Raw genomic sequence first — 22017 nt, forward strand, 5'->3', positions numbered from 1 at the left:
CCAAGAAGATGATATGTCCCCTATCAGTATGTGATAGAGGTATCTCCAATGCACTTGGAGATACGTTCACATTTTATAAATATGTGGCCACAATCGTTGATCGAATAGGAAAAGGAGGTTCCTATATCGAGAAACTTGGCGTAACGTGATCTCAAGTATTAAGCATAGATGCCTAGTCCAGGATGGAAACCAACACCTAATTCCATGTCCTAGACTAAGGCTAGGTGACAGTAGATGGAAGGCGTGTACACGTATGGACTCGGGAGCCTAAATGTTCACACAATAATTCACATAGTCTCTAGTGTCATGGACCATTGCTAGACGGCCACCCGTGGTAATGGGCTTTCTTGATTAAAGATTAATAAAAAATTATTAATTAAATTAGATTTAATTAGTAATAATGTTGGGTACTAGGCCAAGTTTAGCTGAAAGGTGAATCTAAAGAGTAGCACACAAATCACTAAAAATAAACAAGGAATTAATTTAGAATTAATTTCACAAGTAATTGGATTACTCACAAAGAAAGATCTATTGGATGAAAAAAGACCCAAGAATAAATTAATGGCATTAACTTATATTGGGCTTGTCCTATAATCTAATAAGTTAGATCTTATTAAATAATAATGATAATTTGCGCTTTTGTATTTAATTGATTAAAAATAAATTGGGCTCAATAATTGAATTTTTATTAAATTGAATTCAAATAAAAATTCACTAGGCATGTATTTTTAAGGGTAAAAATAAACCAAGCCCACTATTTTGAGCCCAGAAAAAATTCTATAGAAGGAAATAAATGGCTAGCAAATTGCACTTTTGAAAAGTTAAATTCTATCCATTTTTTGGCGGTCTCTTTATTTGGAACAAAGAGAAAATATGCCTTGTAGATAATAGAATGTATTTAGAAACATTCTTAATTATCAAACAAGGTATATATATATATATATATATGTGTGTGTGTGTGTGTGTGTGAAATATATATTTGAGAAATAATTATAATCATCGTAACACAACTCAAAAATCCCCTCTCTTCCATAAGCCTCTCGGTCGACCCTCTCCCTTTTGCACGAGGGTGTAATTTTTCTCTTCTTCTCTTCTTGTAAAGAGGATGTAGAGATCCTAACTCCAATGTGGTGTGGACGAATTAGATGACTGCTACGTTGGAGCCTCAAGTGAAGAACATTTCAAGCGATCGTAAAAAACGAATGTATCTTTTTTTCCTTCATGTTTTTTTGGTTTTAGTGATATTACATCAGCCCCATATTCGTATTTATTTTAGTACATCGAACGCCCGGGGTACACCCCTTGGATTCATCTAATTTTGCGTTTATTTTTTTGTTATTGCACGTTTTATATAACGCTCCCGCTAGCGCATTCCCGGGCCGTACCACGCGATCCTACAAATAGAACAAAGAACAAGAAGGAAATACAACTCCAAACAAACACTATTGTTTAGTGTTTTTGGATTGTTTTATGTTCTAACTTGAATCAAATTCAATATAGAACAAAAAAGAGAATTTTTTTTAGAGAGAAATAGGAGAAAATTCTGTGGCTTAGGAGGTAGGTATGTTGAATATGTGTGTAGTTTTGTATATCATATAAAATTGAGTTCAAAATTCAATAACTACCAAGTTTGCCTCCAAGTACACCTTACATGCATATAACCTGCAACCATGATTAAATAACCACTCCATCATGTTCATCATGATGAGGAGTTTCGACTCCTTCTTAACTTGGTCCAACCTCCTTTAAATGATTTTGAACTTCAAGTATGCATCGGGCTCGATTTAATTAAATTAAATCAAGTCAAACCAAAGTCCATTGGACAATAATTAATTAAATTAATTTTAGTCCAACTAAATCTAAAAATTCATTTAATCCAATTAAATAAATTTAAGCCGAAACACTAATTAATTGATCCAATCAATTAATTAAGCTAAACGTAATAAATTAATTCAATTAATTTAAAGGTGTTAAGCCAAAAAATTAGTTAATCCAATTAATTAATTTTTTAGTCATCCATCAAATGGATTATTATATAAATAAATCCAATCATTTATATATTGTCCTTGAATTAATTTAATCTAATTAAATTAATTCATTTCTTCTCGAATTAATTTTAAATTAATTTCACAAATTCCATAGTGATTTGTGTGTGACTCTTTAGGTTCACCCTTAACTAGACTTGGGCATTGTGTCCAACACAAATAATTAACTAAATCTAATTTAATTAATTATTTTCAATTAATGATTAATCGAAAACACCCATCACCATGGATGGCCGTTTAGAAACGGTCCATGACACTAGAGATTAGGTGAATGTTGGCGTGAACAATTAGGCTCTCGAGTTCTATACAGGTACAATCCTTCCATCGACTATCAGTTTAGGTATGGAATTAGGCGTCGGTTCCCATCTTGAACCAGATAACTTTACTGAATACTTGAACGCGTTTACTCTATTGGCCGACAAAGGAAACCATTTCCTATTCGACCAATCGCTATTAGCCATATACTTAGAGAGTCTAAACCATCTAAGAGCGCATAGGAGATATATCCATCATATACTCATAGAGGACGGATTTTATCTTGAAATCCACCATCTTCACTACATACTCCGACTACATTGGACAAGACTTATAATGATCACATCTAAGATATAGTCATCTCTCACCATAACCAAGCTAGAGCCATCATATGCATGCGACTTCCATGATTCTAAAAGAATCGTTATAGCCCGGGAATGCAACGGAAGCGTGAAATAAAAAAATTGTTTAAAACGATTCAAAGTGGTGTTCCCTTTGAAATTTCCGGGTGTTTGGTGTTTGTCAAAAGTATAATAATAAATGTATAAATATGCTAGACAAGTGGCTTGAGGATGAAATAAAAAATATAGAAATAAAACATGAAACTTTACCTTTTTGTTTCTATAGTTGAGCAGCAACATGCGTTGTTCACTTTACGTTCTCCCGTTCACTTTAGAATCCAAATTAGAACCCCTCTAATTTGTCCACACCATACTAAGAAAGAGAACTCCAAACTAACACTATCTTTTAGTGTTTTTGGAATGTTTTATGCTCTAACTTGAATCCAATTCAATGTAGAAAAGGAGAGCATTTTTGGAGAGAAAAGAGTGCAAATTCCATGGCTTAGGTGTTGGTCATACGTGATATGTATGTAGTTTTGTATATTACATACTATTGAATTCAAAATTCAATAACTACCACGTTTGCCTTTAAGGCAACATATACACACACATGCATATAACCTTCAACCTTGATGAAAATTATGGTGAGGAGTTTCAATTCCTTCTTAACTTGCTTCAACCTACCTCAAATGAGCTTGGACTTCTAGTATGGATCGGGCTTGTAATCAAATTAAATTAAGCCCAATCAAAGTCCATTAGACAATAATTAATTTTAGCCCAACTAAGTCCAAAGATTCATTTAATCCAATTAAATAAATCTAAGCCCAAATTCAAAATAATCGATCCAATCAATTAATTAAGCCAAACCAAATAAATTAATCCAATTAATTTAAAGGTGTTAAGTCCAAACTTAATTAATCTAATTAATTAATTCTTCAGTCATCCATCAAATGGATTATTAAATAAATGATCCAATCAATTATATATTCTCCTTGAATTAATTTAGTCCAATTAAATTAATTCGTTTCTTCTCAAATTAATTCCAAATTAATTCCACCAATTCTATAGTGATTTGTGCGTGACTCTTTAGGTTAACTTTCAACTAGACTTGGCATTATGTCCAACATAAATAATTAATTAACTTTAATTTAATTAATGATTTCTAATTAACCATTAATAAAAAAACACCCGTTACCATGGGTGGTCGTCTAGCAACTGTCTATGGCACTAGAGACTAAGTGAATGTTGGCGTGAACATTTAGGCTCTCGAGTTCCATACAGGTATGGTCCTTCTGTCGACCATCTCTCGGCCTTAGTCTATGGCACAAAATTGGGCGTCGGTTCCCATCCTGGACCAGACAATTATGCTGAGTACTTGAGATGTATTTACTCTATTGATCGACAAAGGAAATCATTTCCTATTCGACCAATCGATATGGCCATAGACGTAGAGAGTTTAAACCATCTCAAAGCGCATAGGAGATATATCCATCATATACTGATAAGGGATGGATTATATCTTGAAATCTACCGTCCTCAATACATAATCCGACTACACTGGAAAAGGCTTATAATGACCACATCAAAGACACAATCATCTCTCGCCAGATCCAAGATATAGCCATCATATGCATGCGACTGCCATGATTTCTCAAGTCCAATGACTAATCCTGTACTATCGGAGCCAGAAATTCAAGGCATAAACCGACCAAGCCTCCAAGGCTTCCGTATGACGATTCTCACAAGTTAGTTTATTAGTTAACAATCTTGTCAACTAATCCACTAAAATTGCATGGACATCCCATGTCTGTCGTCGATGAAACACGCACTCATCCAATGAATGCAATACTTAGTGAAGTCTCTATAGGACTCTCGATGCCCAGTCTTAAGGTCCTCTACTTGGAACGTTTCAGACCAACCCTCAGAAGTTGGATTTATGGTTGCCATCCAATGCACAACCTAACTACATGGGTTATTTAATTGGTATGTGGGCATTTATTGTGATGTTAAGACACAGTTCAATGTAAATAGTAAACACAACAAATACATTGTGCCACAAATGAATGCTAACTACATTTATCAAGATAATATCACATTTATAAAGATTGCTAAATGGTTCCCAAAATCGCCAATCCAATTGGCTTTCTATTCACCATTTCTAACAGATTCCTCAAGTCGAGGAACTAATCCTGTATTATCGAAGCCAGTAAACCGACTAAGCCTCCAAGGCATCCATATGATGATTCTCGCGAGTCAGTTCAATCAGTAAACAACCTTATCAACTAATCCACTAAAATTGCATAGACATCTTATGTTTGTCGTCGATGAAACACGACACTCATCCAATGAAATGCAATACTTAGTGCAAATAACTATAGGAGTCTCGATGCCTAGTCTCGAGGTACTCGACTTAGAACGTTTCAGACCAACCCTAAGAAGATAGTTTCACAGCTACCATCCAATACGCAGCCCAACTACATATGTTATTCAATTAGGCTGTGGGCATTTGTTGGAACGTTAAAATACTGTTCAACGTAAATAGTAACCACAACAAACACATGGTGCTGTAGATGAATGCTTACTACATTCATAAAGATTGCTAAATGGTTCCTAAAATTGCCAATCCAATTGGCTTTAGCCACCAATTCTAACACGACCGTACTGCCCGTGCGTTGTGAACCCATTTGTGCACAAACCCAGTCTAACATTATGAGGCTTTGTTGCAAATCGGGATATGTTCGGTCCAAATGCCTCGGCATCAGACGGATGGCACATGGATTCCTACTCTGTCTGATGGTTGGCATAGCATATCATTTGCTCGACAATCACTTCTGAAGCATACAACCTCTGCAGGCAAGGGGTAATCAACAGGTACCTAAGAATGGCATACGAGGTCTTCTTACGGTTAGGATTCGCTCCCTGATTGCTTATACCTAATTTCTACACAAAACTTACAGTAGTCCAGATTAATGTTGTCCTTCTAATACAACATGCAACCATTCTTACACACATCAATCTTCTCAACAGGTAAACCCAAGTCTCTTATCAACTTCTTCGTACTATAGTAATCCATGGGGAGAGTGTGATCTCAAGGCAATATATGATCAGCCCACTAGGATATTCAATCATATATATGTTGAGAAATATGGCCATCGGTCTTGATATTCACCAACTCAGCAACAACAACCAATTGAGATTAGGTGCAGTCGTTCCGTAATGGCTGCTCAAAAACATGCATTATATCGTGAAATCGATCTACCAGCCCAGACACACAATCATAGGGGCCTCCACATTAATGTGAACTATGCCCTACATCAGTAGGATACTACCTTGTATCATCATCAGATACACCATCTTAGTTATAATTAGAAGACCAGACAGTCGGTCCAGCGGCTAAAAAATCATCCTGTACGCCCAATCCAACTACGCTGCATCACCCCAGTGCGTACTGGTACCCTCCACCTTATGAGAAATGGGAGTTTGCTCCTCCTGCAAAGGAGCCGCAGTAACGGCCTCAAAATACTCCTGCACCCTCTCCTCGCCATGAGAAGTCCAATTATAATACTCCAACATAAAATTTTTCATATACAAGTAAAAACTTAATTCGTCCGTGGTTTTGAAAACTTCATTTTGCAGTTCCCAAGGTCACTTAATCTTCTCATTATCCATATATGCGTGTTGAGATTTAGCCCATTGTATAAATGTAGCAATACCATCCTCAAACTCCAGAGTAAGACCCTCCCTACTCGGCTGGTTCTTCTCATACATCCATCTCCTCAACTGTCTTAATATGATGATGAGTCCTACACAGGCACATATATATTATTATAAAATTAAATTTAATTGATAAAATTACAAAAAAATATAATCAATTGACAAACAAAGGGTTAAAGTTGTTACCTAATCAAAATAACTTCAGGTATCAATGAAAATTAGAGAGAGATTGACGAACAAGAGTATAAAAATATTAGTGGAATAGTGAGAGATCAAAAAATTGAGGAAATAGAGAGAAAATAAGAAGAATAGAAAAAAATAGTGAGATTAAATGAAAAGAGAAGAACATATATATATATAGAAAACTTTGGAACGGTATTTAGAATGGGTACTGGAATACATATTTAGCCGTTAAAAAGTAGCCGTTATTTTATAATTTAAAACGGTCATTGGACCGGACTTAGGAACGGTTATTTTGATCATTGAATTATAGCCGTTGTACTTTATTTGGAACGGTCATAGTAATACAATATTAATAAAACAAAACGTTCCAACTTGTACCAAATTTTGGGGCGGTAATTGTAACACATTCCGTCGTAAGTAAAACTAATAATTAGGCATGGTTTTTCGCATAATTGCTTATGTGCGTACTTAAAATCGTTCCAAATTGTACCTTATTTTGGAATACATTCAATAACTGTCATCTTTTGGACATCAATTGTCACACGTACAGGAACGGTCATTGCAAGACCGTCCCTAAATCTAATAATGTATTCCATACAGAATTCCAATCATTTACAGTTACTATGTTGGAACGGTCGTTGGAATGGCCTTTGTAACTGTTACTTTCGAATACATGTTGGCATGGTTTGACTGTTCCAAAAATATAATTTATAAAAAATAGGGATCATGACGTCATCTACCAAGTTCCGTAATTGTGTTCCAATACTGGAACGAGCTTTGAAACGGTGATTTGGTCCGTGTCAAATCTCGTATTTTTTTATAGTAAGCAATCAAAGTGCTAAGCTCGATTTTGCATATTAGTCCTCTAATTACATTAGATATTTAGATGATTCTTCAACTTTTGTGATGCTATCGGACTACAAGAAGCATAAAAAAGTATTGATCTTCCATTTGGATGTAGATTAGATAGTCTTTAATCTTAAAATATGATAACAAGCATGTCACGCGATTACTACACTGAATTTGCACATTGATTCTGATCCGCCCTGCTTCTATTTTCACTTATATGATATAGAATGAATTTAATCTTTGCATTCTACAATTATGCACATTTTCTTTATTTTGTGCAAACAAATCTTAATAAATTGCAAGCAAAAGTCTTTTTTAATAATGAACAAAAGAAAATAAGTATAATAATGTGACTTATTTTAGTGTATAATCCCTTAGGTTTTTGTAGATGCGCATCCCATGGTGTTGTTCCCTAACATTCAATATTACTCGATCTCCTTATTCCAAAGTAAAGTTCTCATTTAATCCAATACGATTTTTTATATTAGAGTTGAAAAAAATGATATTAAATGATATTTTATGCTAAAAGTAATAATTGAAAGTTAGTATGATGGGTTATAACTTCACATCTAATTAATATTAGGGTAAATTAAAATGATTTTTTTTTAGATTTGGTATAATCATAAATATCTTCATTTTGTTCGAAAAATTACCAATACATCTGATGGGAAAAATCTTAATTTTATCTGAAAAAGATTGATTTGCCCCTGAAGGGGCACAAAATTACAATTCTACCTGAAGGATCCGCGCATTTTTTACTAGGTCGGGTTTAGCGGCCCGACCGTGGCAACCCGGGACATGCGGAGGACTCCAATTGGACCAAAAAGACCCTCAGCTTTACACTATAAATACTCCATAGTCGGTGCATTTATGATACGCCCTTTCTACCACTCTTTACTTTTTGGTCGCTCAGGCTCGCTAGATCGCCAAGCGATCCACCTCGAAATCATACTGACTTAAGCATCGGAGGGTCTTAGTTGGGGGACGCCCAAGCAAGCCTAACGATCTACTTCCTTTTTCTCAGGGCCCAATCACTAGTTTGGGAGAGGTAGCGATCTCGAACCACTTGGAGAGCCAGTCCACCTAACCAAGGAGGTCGCGCAGATTTCGACCCGGATCAACCTCTATATTAACTGTCATCTAATAATAGCATAATCCGTTAATCTCTATTAGGTTTTCATCTATTTTATTTGGTGAACTGATCAAAATGCCTTTGTGGATTACGAACTCTAATTTTATTTCTTTTTAAGAAGTTTCTGATTTTTTTTTCTATAAACTAAGTGGATAATTTTTCAATTTTTTTCATTTACCCGTCAGATTTTTTTATCATTTTTTTTAAAAAAAAATATAGTAAGGGCAAAGTTGACAATTTCATACATCTATCCTTTGAACATAATTTCATCAAACATAATGGGTATTTGTAATTTCTCAAACAGTAAGGGGTATTTATAATTATATCAAATTTCATAAAAGTTCGGTGTGATTTATACTTAATATTAAAAAGAGCTCATTTCAAAATTAAATTATTATTCTAAAATATTTTGAAAAAAAAAAGAATCATAAATTTGAGAGAAAAAGGAGTAAAAATTCCTAGTTTGACAAAGTAAGAGGCCATACACTACGGCCATATAGCTTGAAAGTGGACATTTTCAATTTATAGATTCAACCGAAAATACTCCAAAATGAGAAGAAATTTTAATTATTATTTTTCTTTTATATTGACAAATAAGCACTTGAACAAACAAAGAGCTGTGTCCATTGCACGTTAAAACGTCGAAGCGAGAGCACTCTCTTCTCTCTTCCTTTGTGTCTGTTTCTTCTCGACGCACGAAGAGTGAGAGAGAGAGAGAGCGTGCGTGATATAGCGCTTCAGAGCGCTCCAGCAACGATCAATTGCTGGCGGATCGCCCCAGCTTAGAAGTAAAGCTATGATGGCTTGGGCATTTACAGTTGCCATCCTCTTTTCTGTTGCCGCCGCCGCCGCCGCATCTCTCTCGATTCCGTTGCATCCAGATTCAGGGACTTTTGGTAGTACCGTTGGTAGTAATGGTACTACCATGTTTCTGCCTCTGTTTTTCAACAACCACAACCACCACAGCCACAAGGACGGCTTTTATCCTCGCCGCCATCTCCAGAACCGCAGCACGCCAAACGCTCGGATGCCCCTCCACGACGATCTCCTTCTTAATGGGTCTCCTTATGCTTCTCTGTTTAATTTGGTTTTCGTTTTGTGATAGTGAGATCTGATTTTATATATCTAATTATGTACTTAAGGTCACACGCCGTTGCAGGTATTATACAACTCGTCTGTGGATCGGGACACCCCCGCAGGGATTTGCTCTTATAGTTGATACCGGCAGTACTGTTACTTATGTTCCTTGCTCGACTTGCGAACAGTGTGGCAAGCATCAGGTTTTTCTCTATTTGCCTGTTTTGTGATTTAGTATTGAATGATAGTATTCGTGATCGAATGAATGCCCTTTAGGTCTGTTTATTTGTGTTCGCGGCTTGTCCGGCCGTGATTCATTATATTATTCTTTTATATCCTATGGATTTATGTTGGTTGTACTCTGGTGCCATTGAATTTTAAGGTTGTTGAATAACGTGCAATTGATTTGTATTCATGGCCCTATTAACCACCTCTTGTAAGAGAATGATGTTTAATTCACTGTTGAGTGATGCACAATTGGTGTAGCTGGAGGGGAAAAAAAACAGAAAAGAAAATTGCAGAAGTTGCAAGCAACGATATCCTGTTTCAGGGTGTACCAGTTTGGAAAGAAAAAGCAGGAAACTTGATTGAATATTTTTTCTTCACCTTCTCTGGGAAGGAGACCACTTTTTTATTTTTTTTTTTCTGGTGAAATAACTTTTGTTGGACATATGATGCTTTTCTTATTCATTTTCCATTTATTTACAATCTTTCCTGCTTTGTGTGTCTGGATAAGGACTACCATCATTCAGTTGGGTATTTCGCGATTTAATTGTGCTCTTAGCTTTTTGAGCAATGCTACTGTAAAGAACTGCCACTGGTTGTAACTTAAAATGTTGTAGTTGCTTCTTCTAACTTGCTTTCATGGTATGCATTCACGTTGCTTACGTCGTGTATTTTGGTTTCTTTGCATGACTTTTTGGCTTCAAATTTCTCTTTCAATAGGATCCAAAGTTTCAACCAGAACTGTCAACCACCTACCAACCTGTGAAGTGCAACATTGAGTGTGCTTGTGATAACAACAGAGAGCAATGTATTTATGAAAGGCAATATGCTGAAATGAGTTCTAGTAGTGGGGTATTGGGTGAGGACATTGTGTCCTTTGGCAACCAAAGTGACCTGAAACCACAACGAGCTGTTTTTGGTTGTGAGACGATGGAAACAGGTGATCTTTACAGTCAGCACGCCGATGGGATAATGGGCCTGGGTCGTGGAGATCTTAGTATTGTGGATCAACTTGTTAATAAAGGTGTAATTAGTGATTCATTTTCCTTGTGCTACGGTGGAATGGATGTGGGCGGTGGTGCCATGGTTCTTGGAGGGATTTCACCGCCAGCTGATATGGTTTTTGCTCGTTCTGACCCTGTGCGCAGGTACGTTTAGGAAGATTGTTGTGGTATTACAGTGGAGTGTTAGGCTCTTTCCTAACGAGTACCCTTGATACATCTCACACATTTACTCTAGTTTCGGGATGGCAACAGTCCATATTACAATATTGAGCTGAGGGAGTTACATGTTGCTGGGAAGAAGCTGGCGCTCGATCCCAAGGTGTTCGATGGTAAACATGGAACTGTTCTGGATAGCGGCACCACTTATGCTTACCTTCCTGAACTGGCATTTGGAGCATTCAAGGAAGCTGTAAGATAATCGTTTAATGGATCATGCTACTTCATATCCTTGAAAACTTTGATAGTTATCCTCTGCTTCTGTAATTAAGTTCCGCATTTTGTCATGTAGGTTTTCAAGGAACTCCAGTCGCTCAAAAGAATACAAGGTCCTGACCCTAACTACAATGATATTTGCTTCTCAGGTGCTGGAAGGTAATGTGGGTATTATCATAGAATGGTTCTAGATAGTAAAACTTTCATTCAGTTATCATTGTAGCAAGTGAAGTTAAAGTGCTGATGTTGCTTCAGTGACAGCTCACAACTCTCTCAAGCCTTTCCATCAGTTGAAATGGTATTTAATGATGGGCAGAAGCTATTGTTGTCCCCTGAAAATTACTTGTTCAGAGTATGTTGCTATTTTTCTTTTATGTTGTTGGAAGCCTTGCCTTCAAATCATATGCTAATATATTGCACAATGTGAATACGTTCACATAGCTAAGTTTGTCAGTTTGTTTATCTACACTGCATCTGACATTGAATTATGTTTCTCTTTCTGGGTCAATATCTCACTTTCTCCTAACTTACAGCACTCGAAGGTACGTGGTGCATACTGCCTTGGGATTTTCCAGAATGGGAAGGATCCAACCACTCTTCTGGGTGGTATTGCTCTACCTTGTGCCTTTTAAGGTTTATTATTGGAAGCTGTGTCTTTTCATCATATTAACTTGTGACAGGTATTATTGTTCGGAATACTCTTGTAACATATGACCGTGAACATGAAAAAATTGGTTTCTGGAAAACCAATTGTTCTGAGTTGTGGGAGAGACTTCACCTACCAACTGCTAGTCCACCACTGCCTTCAGGCACAGGTCAGATGAACTCAACCATGAATAGAGCTCCTACCTTGGCACCTACCCTGCCACCTACCCTGGCTCCTATTCAGCCTCTGCCACCCAAAGCTCCAGGTATATACAGTTGCTTTCTCTCTCTACTATTGTCTTTTATCTGAAACTCTACTTTGTTGATGAACCCTTTTCTCTGTTCTTGAACATAGAAAGATTGATTAAAGACAGTTGTTATTGCCTTATATACTAATAGTTTTAGGTTTCTAATCAAACTGTACAGCTATCTCTTTGTTTGTATTAATACACTATTTATCATTTTTCACTTTATCCATGTTTTTAATGTTTGAGACTTCACTTTCTTTTGATTGAGTATTAGACAGGCTCTAGATACCTTTATTTTTTCTTATGTAACAATTTGTTCTAGCTTGGTAAAAAAATCAATTTCTAATTGATGGCTTGACCTGGCTTTGGTTCACTTTCTATTTTTATTCTTTTCCTTGGGTGTTGGAACTAAACTTTTTCACTGCAATGTGTCTTGTGGTTGACAGTGGTTTTTGTCATGATTGACAATTAATGCTGAAATGATAGGGAAGATATTGGATAAATTAGGAAGCTGGTTTTGGAAATCTCGATCATGATTACTTATTCTCAGAATATATTCACATTTAGGGTTGTATTTGGCTATTGCGACACTATACCAGGCAACCTAACATCAATAGAAAAAAGATGCTCATTTTTCTTGATTTCCTAATCCTGGGCTAATTAATCTGCTACTCTTCACATATCAAAAAGACGACAAATCTAGGGTACACATCAACTTGATTAAGATCTTACTATTGACAAATCCATAAACCAATCTCTACATGTTGTTACTTTAGGGATGTCAGGTCCCATCAGCGGAATCCTTCCTTCTGTAAAGGTGGTAGCATAGTTGTAAAAGGCACGCCATGGCGCAAGCCCAACGATATTTTTATTACATGGCACTGGGCTAGCGCAACTTATCTGTGGCGCAATGGTGCGCTATCCAGAAGCCCAACCTAAATAAGGCTGGGCTCAGCAAGCCCAGCCCCTTTAATTTAATTTATTTTTCAAAGAAATCAGAAAAGAAAAACAAAAAGAAAGAAGTGAAAACCCTTCACCAGGTTGACTATCATCATCGCTTCTCTCCAGAACGTCTTAATCTTATTGATGAAGAAGGAGAAGAAAATAACTTCATTGATATTGATGAGGATGTTGATTGCTACAAATCTAATAATGATGGAGATGATGATGATGGAGAAGAAATGGAGTCACAAGAATAGATATTTTATGTTCGTTTGTTTTTATAATGATTATGTAGGATTTGTTTAATAGTCTTGGATTTTTGGAGCTTTTCTTTTCCCTAAAATTAGTTGTTTTACACATTTCTTTTATGGTATAATGGTTAATATAGTTTCTAGTGTTTATTTTTAATTGTTTGTGCTTTGATGTTAAAAGATATTGATGTGTGAAAATATAATTTATTTTTGCAAGTATGAGCCATGCTTTAAAAAGGCTTGTGCCGTGCCGTGCCGTGCGCCATGATGCGCCATGCTCCTTTAACAATTATGCGTGATAGTTCAGAATAGTGAGAGATGATGTAGGGAGAAATATGTTTAGGCATAATAGAAATGAATATAGAGAAGAGCTAGTTGTGGCAAACCAACATAGAAAGGGTACTGTTCAGACTTCAACACCTTGGTCAAACTAAGTCTTGATTTTGTTACTTGTTTTCAGCAGTATCTTAGGATCTAGAAGGAATTTGATTTCTAGTTTGCTAAGTTCTTTAATTATGTTATAAAGTGTATCATTACATAGGCAGTTTATTTCAGGCCTTTGGCTTTAGTGCCAAAGGTATAGTAAGCCCTTTCTTGGGGTCTCCACTCTTTCCTAATTAATTGAAACATTGACTTTTTTGATGTAAATATCTACTATAGATTGCTTCATCAAATGAGTCAGATAAATCAAGACTAAGAAATTAATAGCTTTTACTTCTTGAAAGATGCATATGGCTGAAGAGAGCTAGCAGAAGAAACTGAAGGCATTGTACATGTGCTTAGCTTTCTAGCGATATCATTCAGCATTTCAGCTTGAGGTACATGGTATCTGGAAAGTTCTAAATAAGCATCTATCTTCATAATGAAATTAGAAAATTACAAGGCTCAACTACGGCCCTTGACATAATAAACTGATTATAGAAAGACTCTGACCAAGAAATCCTCTTTAACAATGTCTTGTAATCATAGCATTCGTTTAACTTACGAAATAGCCCCTTCCTGAGTTAGAAGGTGCCTATTACTCAGTTGATAATAGTTATTCTTTTTAAGAAAGTTCAAAGATGCCTGCATGATATTGTTTGTCTTAGGGATACCTTAACTAAGAACTGTTGAAGCATAGTAACTTATGATACTTTGCCTTTGTGTGGATTTCCTGTTCTGATTGAACCCCGATTGCCTATTTTGGGCCACTCTGCCATTTGTCTCACCACTTCATGGCCCATCTATATTGATTGCCATTCCAAGTTGGAACTTAGAAATGGACGGTACCCTTTCCAGTCTGCTTCTGTGTGGCCATTCTGCCAAACCATGTCAAAGTGTAAAACAACCCACAAAATGTAGATAATTGTCATTTGAAAGTCTAAAGCTTAGAGAACTTAAGTGGATAGCTGAACATCTTAGTGAAATTGGGAAAGATAACACATGAAATTCTTCATCAGTTGTGTCCAAGTCTTTGATTGCATTAGAAGGTGGGTTGGAAGAAAAAGTCCCTTTTAAACAAATAGAGTATGATATTCACTTATCAGAAGAACAAGTTGATTGCAAAACTCAGCAGCTAATGTTATTTTCCCACTTATGCTATTTCCTGATCATATATTTTTTTATGTCCGACATCTTGGTGTTTTGGCTTGTTAGTTTTAACAAAATAAGAAATATATGTTCACTCTTGACCAAAAATTCACCAATTTTTACACAGTTCTTGATGTTCTAACTGGTCTAGTAAGTTTCTTTCACCCAAGAGCAGTATAACGAACTTCAAATATACTATTTTATCCTATATGTGAATGTTTTATGGCAACACCAGCAACTTCATCAATATACTAGGAGAGAGAACATGCAGGACATATTGTCAATGTCCTTCATGCACTGAAAGGAGTAAATCTAAATTACCAATACATGGCTAGATTCACCTTATTGAATTAGTACCTTGACCTTTTGGTTGAACTGAGTGTAATAAGAAAACACTCACTTTGCCATTCAGAAATTACTGTGGATGGATAGTGTTTGTGCAGCATGCTGGCCCATTTAGGTTGTAACAATTTTACTATTTTTTTCTGGACAGCCCAGGATTTGCTATTCTTGCATTACTAGTTAAGGCTTGTACCTTGGTTAATCTTGGACTTTTCAGTCAGCAAGTTAGGATTAGTCAAATCACATAATGGATATCAGGCCTTGCAATTAGTAGGTTCTTCTTTTTGGTTCTGTGCTGTGAAGAATTTCTGTTGCTCATGATAATTGCAAATTCTCCAAGTTCAAAGCATTTTGTTGATTTTGAAAAAATTTCACTTATTAGTATGTTAATTGTTTCATGGTGAAAGGTTCAACTCTGTTTCCTAGTTTAATTATGTGTTTATAGTTTAATTGGCTTAATCTATTCTGTACCTTGGCCTTGTCCAAATTCAATGTACAAGTAAGTGGAGTGACATCCTCTGCATTAACTCCTTAAAGAAAAAGAGGTGGCAGACTTGGTTGTCCAATAATTCAAGCCAATACATGGAAGGCTTTGATTTTAATGTTTGTCTGAGAGCACAATGTACTTATTGCAAATTTCTGTATCTCCCTCATGTGTGTGGGTCGTGTCTATGTACACAGACATGACACATGTGCCTCCCAATGCCACCCAGCCTTGTACCCTGCTCAACATCAAAAGCCTTGTCCTATTCTGTACATGTGCACCTTGGAAGTCATTATCTTCGAGAGCATTATGTTCAGAAATGATAAAATAAATTGAGGACGTTGTCATAGGTGAGAAAAAAGTTTAGCTTTGACATTACTTGATTATTTACATCTGGGTGTAGATGGATACAAGCTGTGAACCTAGAGGGAATAAAAACGAAAATCATTCTCCAGTCGTTAGTTAAACAGAGGTTTAAAAGCTTACTCTCACTTGTGTTTGAGTTTAGTACTGTCTTCCTCTGAGATGTATTAGAATTGTGGAGTATTTGGAGTGTCTAAGATGCTGCATGGAGTCGCTAGAGTTTGGAGATAAAGCAACATTAATATATTTCCCTGGGTTGCTTGCTTTGCTTCTGTCATGTCACAATTATTAAGGTAGCAAGTTTTGGGCTGAAAATAGTGCATAAAAAATGCACTTCTCGATGGTTATGTGAACATGCTTCATCTAATTGTTTTTTATTGATTTCATGAGGGGTCTGAGGCTTGTGCACAGAGCTGATATTTACCTACTGTAATTAACTGCAAAAGTTGCTATCAGTCTACCTAAGTTGAAATAAGCATACTGGGTATCTTTTTAGCCACTTCATACTGCGGAATGCACACTGCTATGTTTAGTTTTATCTTGAAATCTTGAGGGTTAAATTTTTGTCATATCGATGAGAAGTGATGATGTTTATGTCTGGATCTAGGATTAAGTTTTTGTCATATCACTGAAAAGTGATGATGTTTGTGTCTGGACCAGTACTGTTGGTGCGAAGGGTCTTCACTGATCATTTTCTCATTGATTTAGATGATGCTGGCATAGAAAATGTGAAGGATGAGGTTCCTTAGTACATGTTGCACATTTTATCGATCTGTTTAGTTGAGGAGGCCAAAAAAAATGTATATAGTTTCCTACCATAAGTAGTTTCACGACATAAGAGTCTTTACAAGGGAGGCACCATGATCTGGAAGATGTTCAGATAAGTGTGATAATTTTCAGAAAGAATAATTTTGAATGTCTGTTCTCTGGCCCACAAGGATGGGAGGAGTGCTCTTTAATTGTATTCATTTGAGGGTCTATCTTAAAACTATGCTTGTCAACTGGCGCATCAATTACTTGGAGTTTGTGGTGAAGCAACAAGAACGCTTTGCTGCTTGTTCTTCGACTTGACATAACGTTTAGTTGGCAAGGTCTATTGAAATACGATCCATCAATTGTCATTAAATTCGATAGGCAAAAATTGTTAATCCTCTAATACCATGAACTATTTAAGTGTTCCATTCGGAACATTGCTAGCTGATTCTGACCGGATGCTGAATCAATTACCCGTTCCATTGTAGAAGAGTAGTGTAACTGTGATATATTCAAATGTTGGGATGTTCTGGTTCTGATGATTTTACCTTTATGTGGGACAAGCAATGGATGTCTAACCGCAAGTTCTTAGATATACTTTTAGGTACCAAGGGGAGTGCAGGACAAAGTTGCGTCACTAACTTCACTCTTTGTGCATGGCCTTTAACAAATAACACCATATGGGTTGATAGACCAATTAGAACTCATGAATTGTGGATAATACAGACACTGACCAGGTTTTTACTATGCTTTGTGTATCCTTCAATTTGCAGGGAAGATAAAAATAGGTCTCATAACATTCTATATGCTGTTGACTGTCAAGTACCCAGAGTTGAAGCCTCACATATCAGAACTTACTCAATTCATTGCAAAGGAGTTAGATGTTAATGCTTCACAGGTACCATACAAATCTTTGAGCTTGTAGGATTACGATGGATATAGTAGCTAAAATATAATTTAGTTTCTTATTGAATCTATCATATATGTTAGTCAACTATAATTCTTGCATGGTATCTCAAGAATTGTCAGCCAAGAACTTACTTCTGAGATGAACTCTTGCAGGTTCAATTGGTGAATTTCACTCCTAGAGAGAATGATACCCTCATAAAATGGGCCATCTTCCCAGCAGAGTCTGCTGGTTATATTTCTAATGCTACTGCTCTGGTAAAATTTTTTTGTAACTATCATATGCATTGTTCCATATTTTTGTATTGATGGGCTCGCACCATTTTTTTAACATGTTCTCCTTTTGGTAGAACATTATATCCAGGCTGAGTGAAAATGGTATACATCTACCTGATAGCTATGGAACTTACAAAGTGTTCGAGTGGAAGATCGAGCCACCATCTGAACGGTAAAATAGGATATCTTGTTCTTTGTGTTCCATTAAACAACTAGCATTGAATTCCTTCTCAAGGAAAATAAAGTCAAGCAATTTGAATTTCTTAGAAAGGGAAAAGGACAAATTAGTAATTATCTATTTGGAAGGAGGGGACTGCTTCACATTAGAATTTTGGTAAAAGATCTGGAGCAATTTTTGAAAATTTAGGTCACATCCTGTCACTTGTGCGAGTGACATTCATATATCTGCCTTTTCAAGTTTATTCTTTTTCACTAGAAACGTATCCCTGGTTTTTGCTGGAATCTGCATTTATCACCTGCCGCAACATATCTCCAGTAATATCTGATCCTTGTCAACGGTGCTGTCATTCACCAACTGTACGCTGCAAAACCAATTAACTCCAATTCCAAATTTTTCCTTGCACCAAATCTTCTAATCTTTATTCATCATTGGTAGGGTTTTCTATTTCAAAATCCTACCAAAGGTAACACTATCCCATTTTCTTTTCTTTTTTCCTCATGTTTTCCAGTTTATTTCAAAAATTAAAAGATAGTTGTGGCGATAAACGGAAGCAAGATATTGAACTTAGCAAAATATTTTTTTTGAAATTATTTTTTGAAGTAGCAATTCACATATATATTGGTACAAGTGGCAAAGCAACAAACATAATTCATTTCGACTGTACAGTTGAGTGAAAAAAAGTTAGGTAGGCCCTTCTGGATGGTCAAAAGTGTACATGCCCTTTATTACTCTAAATTGTTACTTCTTTCAGTTTTGCTTATTGTTGCAAATGGAAGTGCACCGTCTAAGTTGCTCATCGAGTTTAATCCCTTCTACTTTGCATGATTGGCCTCGAAACAAGAGTCTCCAATGTTTGTGCTCTTCTTGTTATGAGTTCATATCTCCTTTCCATATGAAAAACTATTCTCATCACTTTTTATCGGGGATCAAATTAGATGGCAAGACCCAACCTATGTAGTCTTCTTTATGGTTACGATATTTATACCTGTTATATCAATGACTGAACCTTTACTGATTTGAGGTATTTGGTCCAGGTCATGGTGGCAGCAACATTACTTGGTCATAGTTATCCCTTTTATCATTATAATGGTAGCTGCAGTATTGGCTTTTGGGGCATGGTTTATTTGGCACAGGCAGCAAGCGGTGCTCTCGTACAAGCCGGTTGATTCTGTTGTAGCCGAGCAAGAACTCCAGCCTCTACAGAACTAAGCTGCCTTGTTTTAATGATGGAACTGATGACTGACTTGTGTGTCCCATTTATGTTGCTTCCGTAGCAATAGATTCTTTTACAGCAAAGTTTTAGGTTAGGAATGCAAGGTGTCACCTCCCTCATGAGCATGTCTAATATATGTCCAGGTATGTGAATAGCAATATGTCATCTCAGCAAACAACTCTTCTTCAAGGTGAATTGTTAGTTTATATTTTCAGAATTTGTACCCTAATTCTTTTCATTTGTGAAAGGAGAATAGCTTATAGAGATTGTAGCATAGATGAATAAGTAGTATGCTGGAAACATTTCTTTTGGTTTTCAAACACTTATGTTCAATTTTATACTATTCAAATCTTATCTTTTTGTCAGCTTCGGTTTTCCTTAGTCACGAAGGCTACTCCTATTAATGGGAGGGTATTACTCAGATTCGTATTTATCACAAGAGCTAATATTCCAGACTCGGATTCATATTCATTGAAATAAGTATTTATATATATATATATATATATTTAGTAATGTTTAGACCCTAAAATACCAACAGCGTGGTTATTGAATAGGTAAAATTTAATATTCTAAAAATTCATAGATATCTGTTCATTTAACATCAATGAATTTGTAATTTTTTGATAAATTGATCAACTAGATTTATTTCTCATCTAAAATTCTTAAGTTTTGTACATAGTTTATTGTTATTATTTTTTTAAAGTATTGATATTTTTGAAAGAAGTTGCCATAATTTTTCATCTTTATTTTTGTTATACAACTCGAAATTAAGTTTCCGATGAGATTTAATTTGAACATAAAGTGATAAGTCAAGCTCGACTATAAATAGGACTAATAAAGTTCGCTTGAATTTTAATTGTTAAAAACATATGAAATGAAATTTGAATGCAATTTCAAATTGATAAAAAAGTTATTCTAAAATTAAAATATGATTTTCATTTTTTTTTCTATCCGTTCTTAATTTTCTCTCCTGTCTTGATTTTTTATCGATTGTATAATTGATTAATAACGACCTATTATTCGAACAAAGTTAAGATCGTTATTCATATTTCAATAATATTCAATTTGCGCATATTAAAATTCACATAGTTTTTAATTCATTTTATCGATCGCAAGTTAATGAAATATTTTTAATTTATTGATTTAGTAATATGTTTGGGTGATGTTATCACAAAGGAATATGTATAATTGTTTAATTCATTTTCATATGTTTAAGACCCAACATGTGAAATAAAATTAGAGTAAAACATATAAGTAATAAAATACAATTTTTTGTTGATAGGATAATACTCACCCTCAACAGGTCTAATGAAGAGGAAGGAATTCAAAAGGTCTTAATTCTTCATTACCTAAAATAATATACCGAGCTAAATACCTGAATCATCGGATTCAGTACATAGGGGATTTTCTCATATGATTTTTGAATATTTTACATCTTTATTTTGTTGCCTACTTTTCGGTAGCATCAATGGATTAACGTTTTAGAACGCATTGGGCTAGCCAACGTTCACATGTTTGCAGGACGTAAGCTTGAGCGTACCTGCTCGATATGGATTTGAATCTATACTCATTCTATGGTGTGTGATTTTCAGAAACTTTTATTTGGTTCTTTTGGAACATTAATTTACATTTCTTTTCTTTTAAGGAGTTTTATCTTCCACATACCAGCCTTCGATACTTAAGGTGTTGTAAGAATTAGGAGGGGCATATGAGTCGAGCTTTCGGGAGCGTGCTCTAGCTAACTAGCTCAAGCTCGAGGTGAAAGTTACCAAACGGGAATTTTGGTTTCTGACAATCAAAAGATTTATTTCACCAAGGAATGAGAATGATAATCAAATCAAGTTGAAGCCTATATAGCAATATTTCATGTTTAAGTAACAAAGCGAAAAACATGATCATCATTCATCAAAAGCAGCCCATAATCTTATTTACAACATACAAACTTTTGTACTCATACAACGAATCGGCCTCTCACAAACAAAATCTAAATACGGAAACTACAAAGCAGCTCTCACACCGTTTTTGTAGAAAACGAAAAGCCTAAGAAACTCATCAATTTCTTCCACTGAGTTTTCACACAAATTGATCAAATCAAAACAGTTCCGTTTTGACACACGCCACTTCCTTGACGAAAATCGAGAGGAAGTAAAAAAGAGAATATAAATAAGTCAACCAAGAATACATAATTTAAGGAAAAAATGCAAGCAAATATAGCAGATTATCCCCTTATGACTAAATAAATAGCGATTTATCTTCCTGTATTTTTTAAAATACAACAATTTACCTCCCTATGTTTTCTAAAATGAAGTGATATACCTCCCTGTATAAGGGGGTAAATTACTTCATTTTGAAAAATATAGGGAGACAAATTGCTATACTCTTGTCATATGGGAGTAATATGCTCATTTTCAATATCACATGACAGTAAATTGCTGCTCACCCCATAATTTAATAGAATACATGCAATCTGCTCAGAAGATCGGAAATTTGCAACTAAACATAAGCATCAAAAATACACATAAGGGTGATCTCCAAGTTCATCAAATGCCAGCTGAAATACACCTCAATTGAAGCAGTTGAAGAATAG

The 22017-nt window shown here is 35.5% G+C and overlaps 1 protein-coding gene across 2 annotated transcripts; it reads left to right on the forward strand.

Annotated features, from left to right (window-relative positions):
* Positions 1-9131: 9131 nt before the first annotated feature.
* LOC105172260 (aspartic proteinase 36) lies at positions 9132-19795 on the forward strand. Of its 2 annotated transcripts, none has more exons than XM_088885952.1 (12): positions 9132-9578; positions 9679-9799; positions 10542-10969; positions 11078-11234; positions 11334-11416; positions 11513-11609; positions 11791-11863; positions 11938-12168; positions 17628-17752; positions 17917-18018; positions 18111-18208; positions 19252-19795. In XM_088885952.1, the coding sequence occupies exons 1-12, from the start codon at positions 9316-9318 to the stop codon at positions 19424-19426; spliced, it is 1953 nt and encodes a 650-aa protein (XP_088742078.1). In that variant the 5' UTR covers positions 9132-9315; the 3' UTR covers positions 19427-19795. The 2 variants fall into 2 exon arrangements, with proteins under 2 accessions (XP_088742078.1, XP_011091937.1); XM_011093635.3 differs by having other exon boundaries at positions 11519-11609.
* The last annotated feature ends 2222 nt before the right edge of the window (positions 19796-22017 follow it).

This window comes from Sesamum indicum, linkage group LG10, assembly GCF_026168435.1.
Source record: "Sesamum indicum cultivar Baizhima isolate 11 linkage group LG10, ASM2616843v1, whole genome shotgun sequence".
NCBI lineage: Eukaryota > Viridiplantae > Streptophyta > Magnoliopsida > Lamiales > Pedaliaceae > Sesamum > Sesamum indicum.

Coding starts and splice junctions, on each gene's coding strand:
- LOC105172260 (XM_088885952.1), top strand. CDS start 9,316: ATGATGGCTTGGGCATTTACAGTTGCCATCCTCTTTTCTGTTGCCGCC. Junction 18,019..18,110: donor TTTCTAATGCTACTGCTCTG/GTAAAATTTTTT, acceptor TCCTTTTGGTAG/AACATTATATCCAGGCTGAG. Junction 18,209..19,251: donor ATCGAGCCACCATCTGAACG/GTAAAATAGGAT, acceptor TATTTGGTCCAG/GTCATGGTGGCAGCAACATT.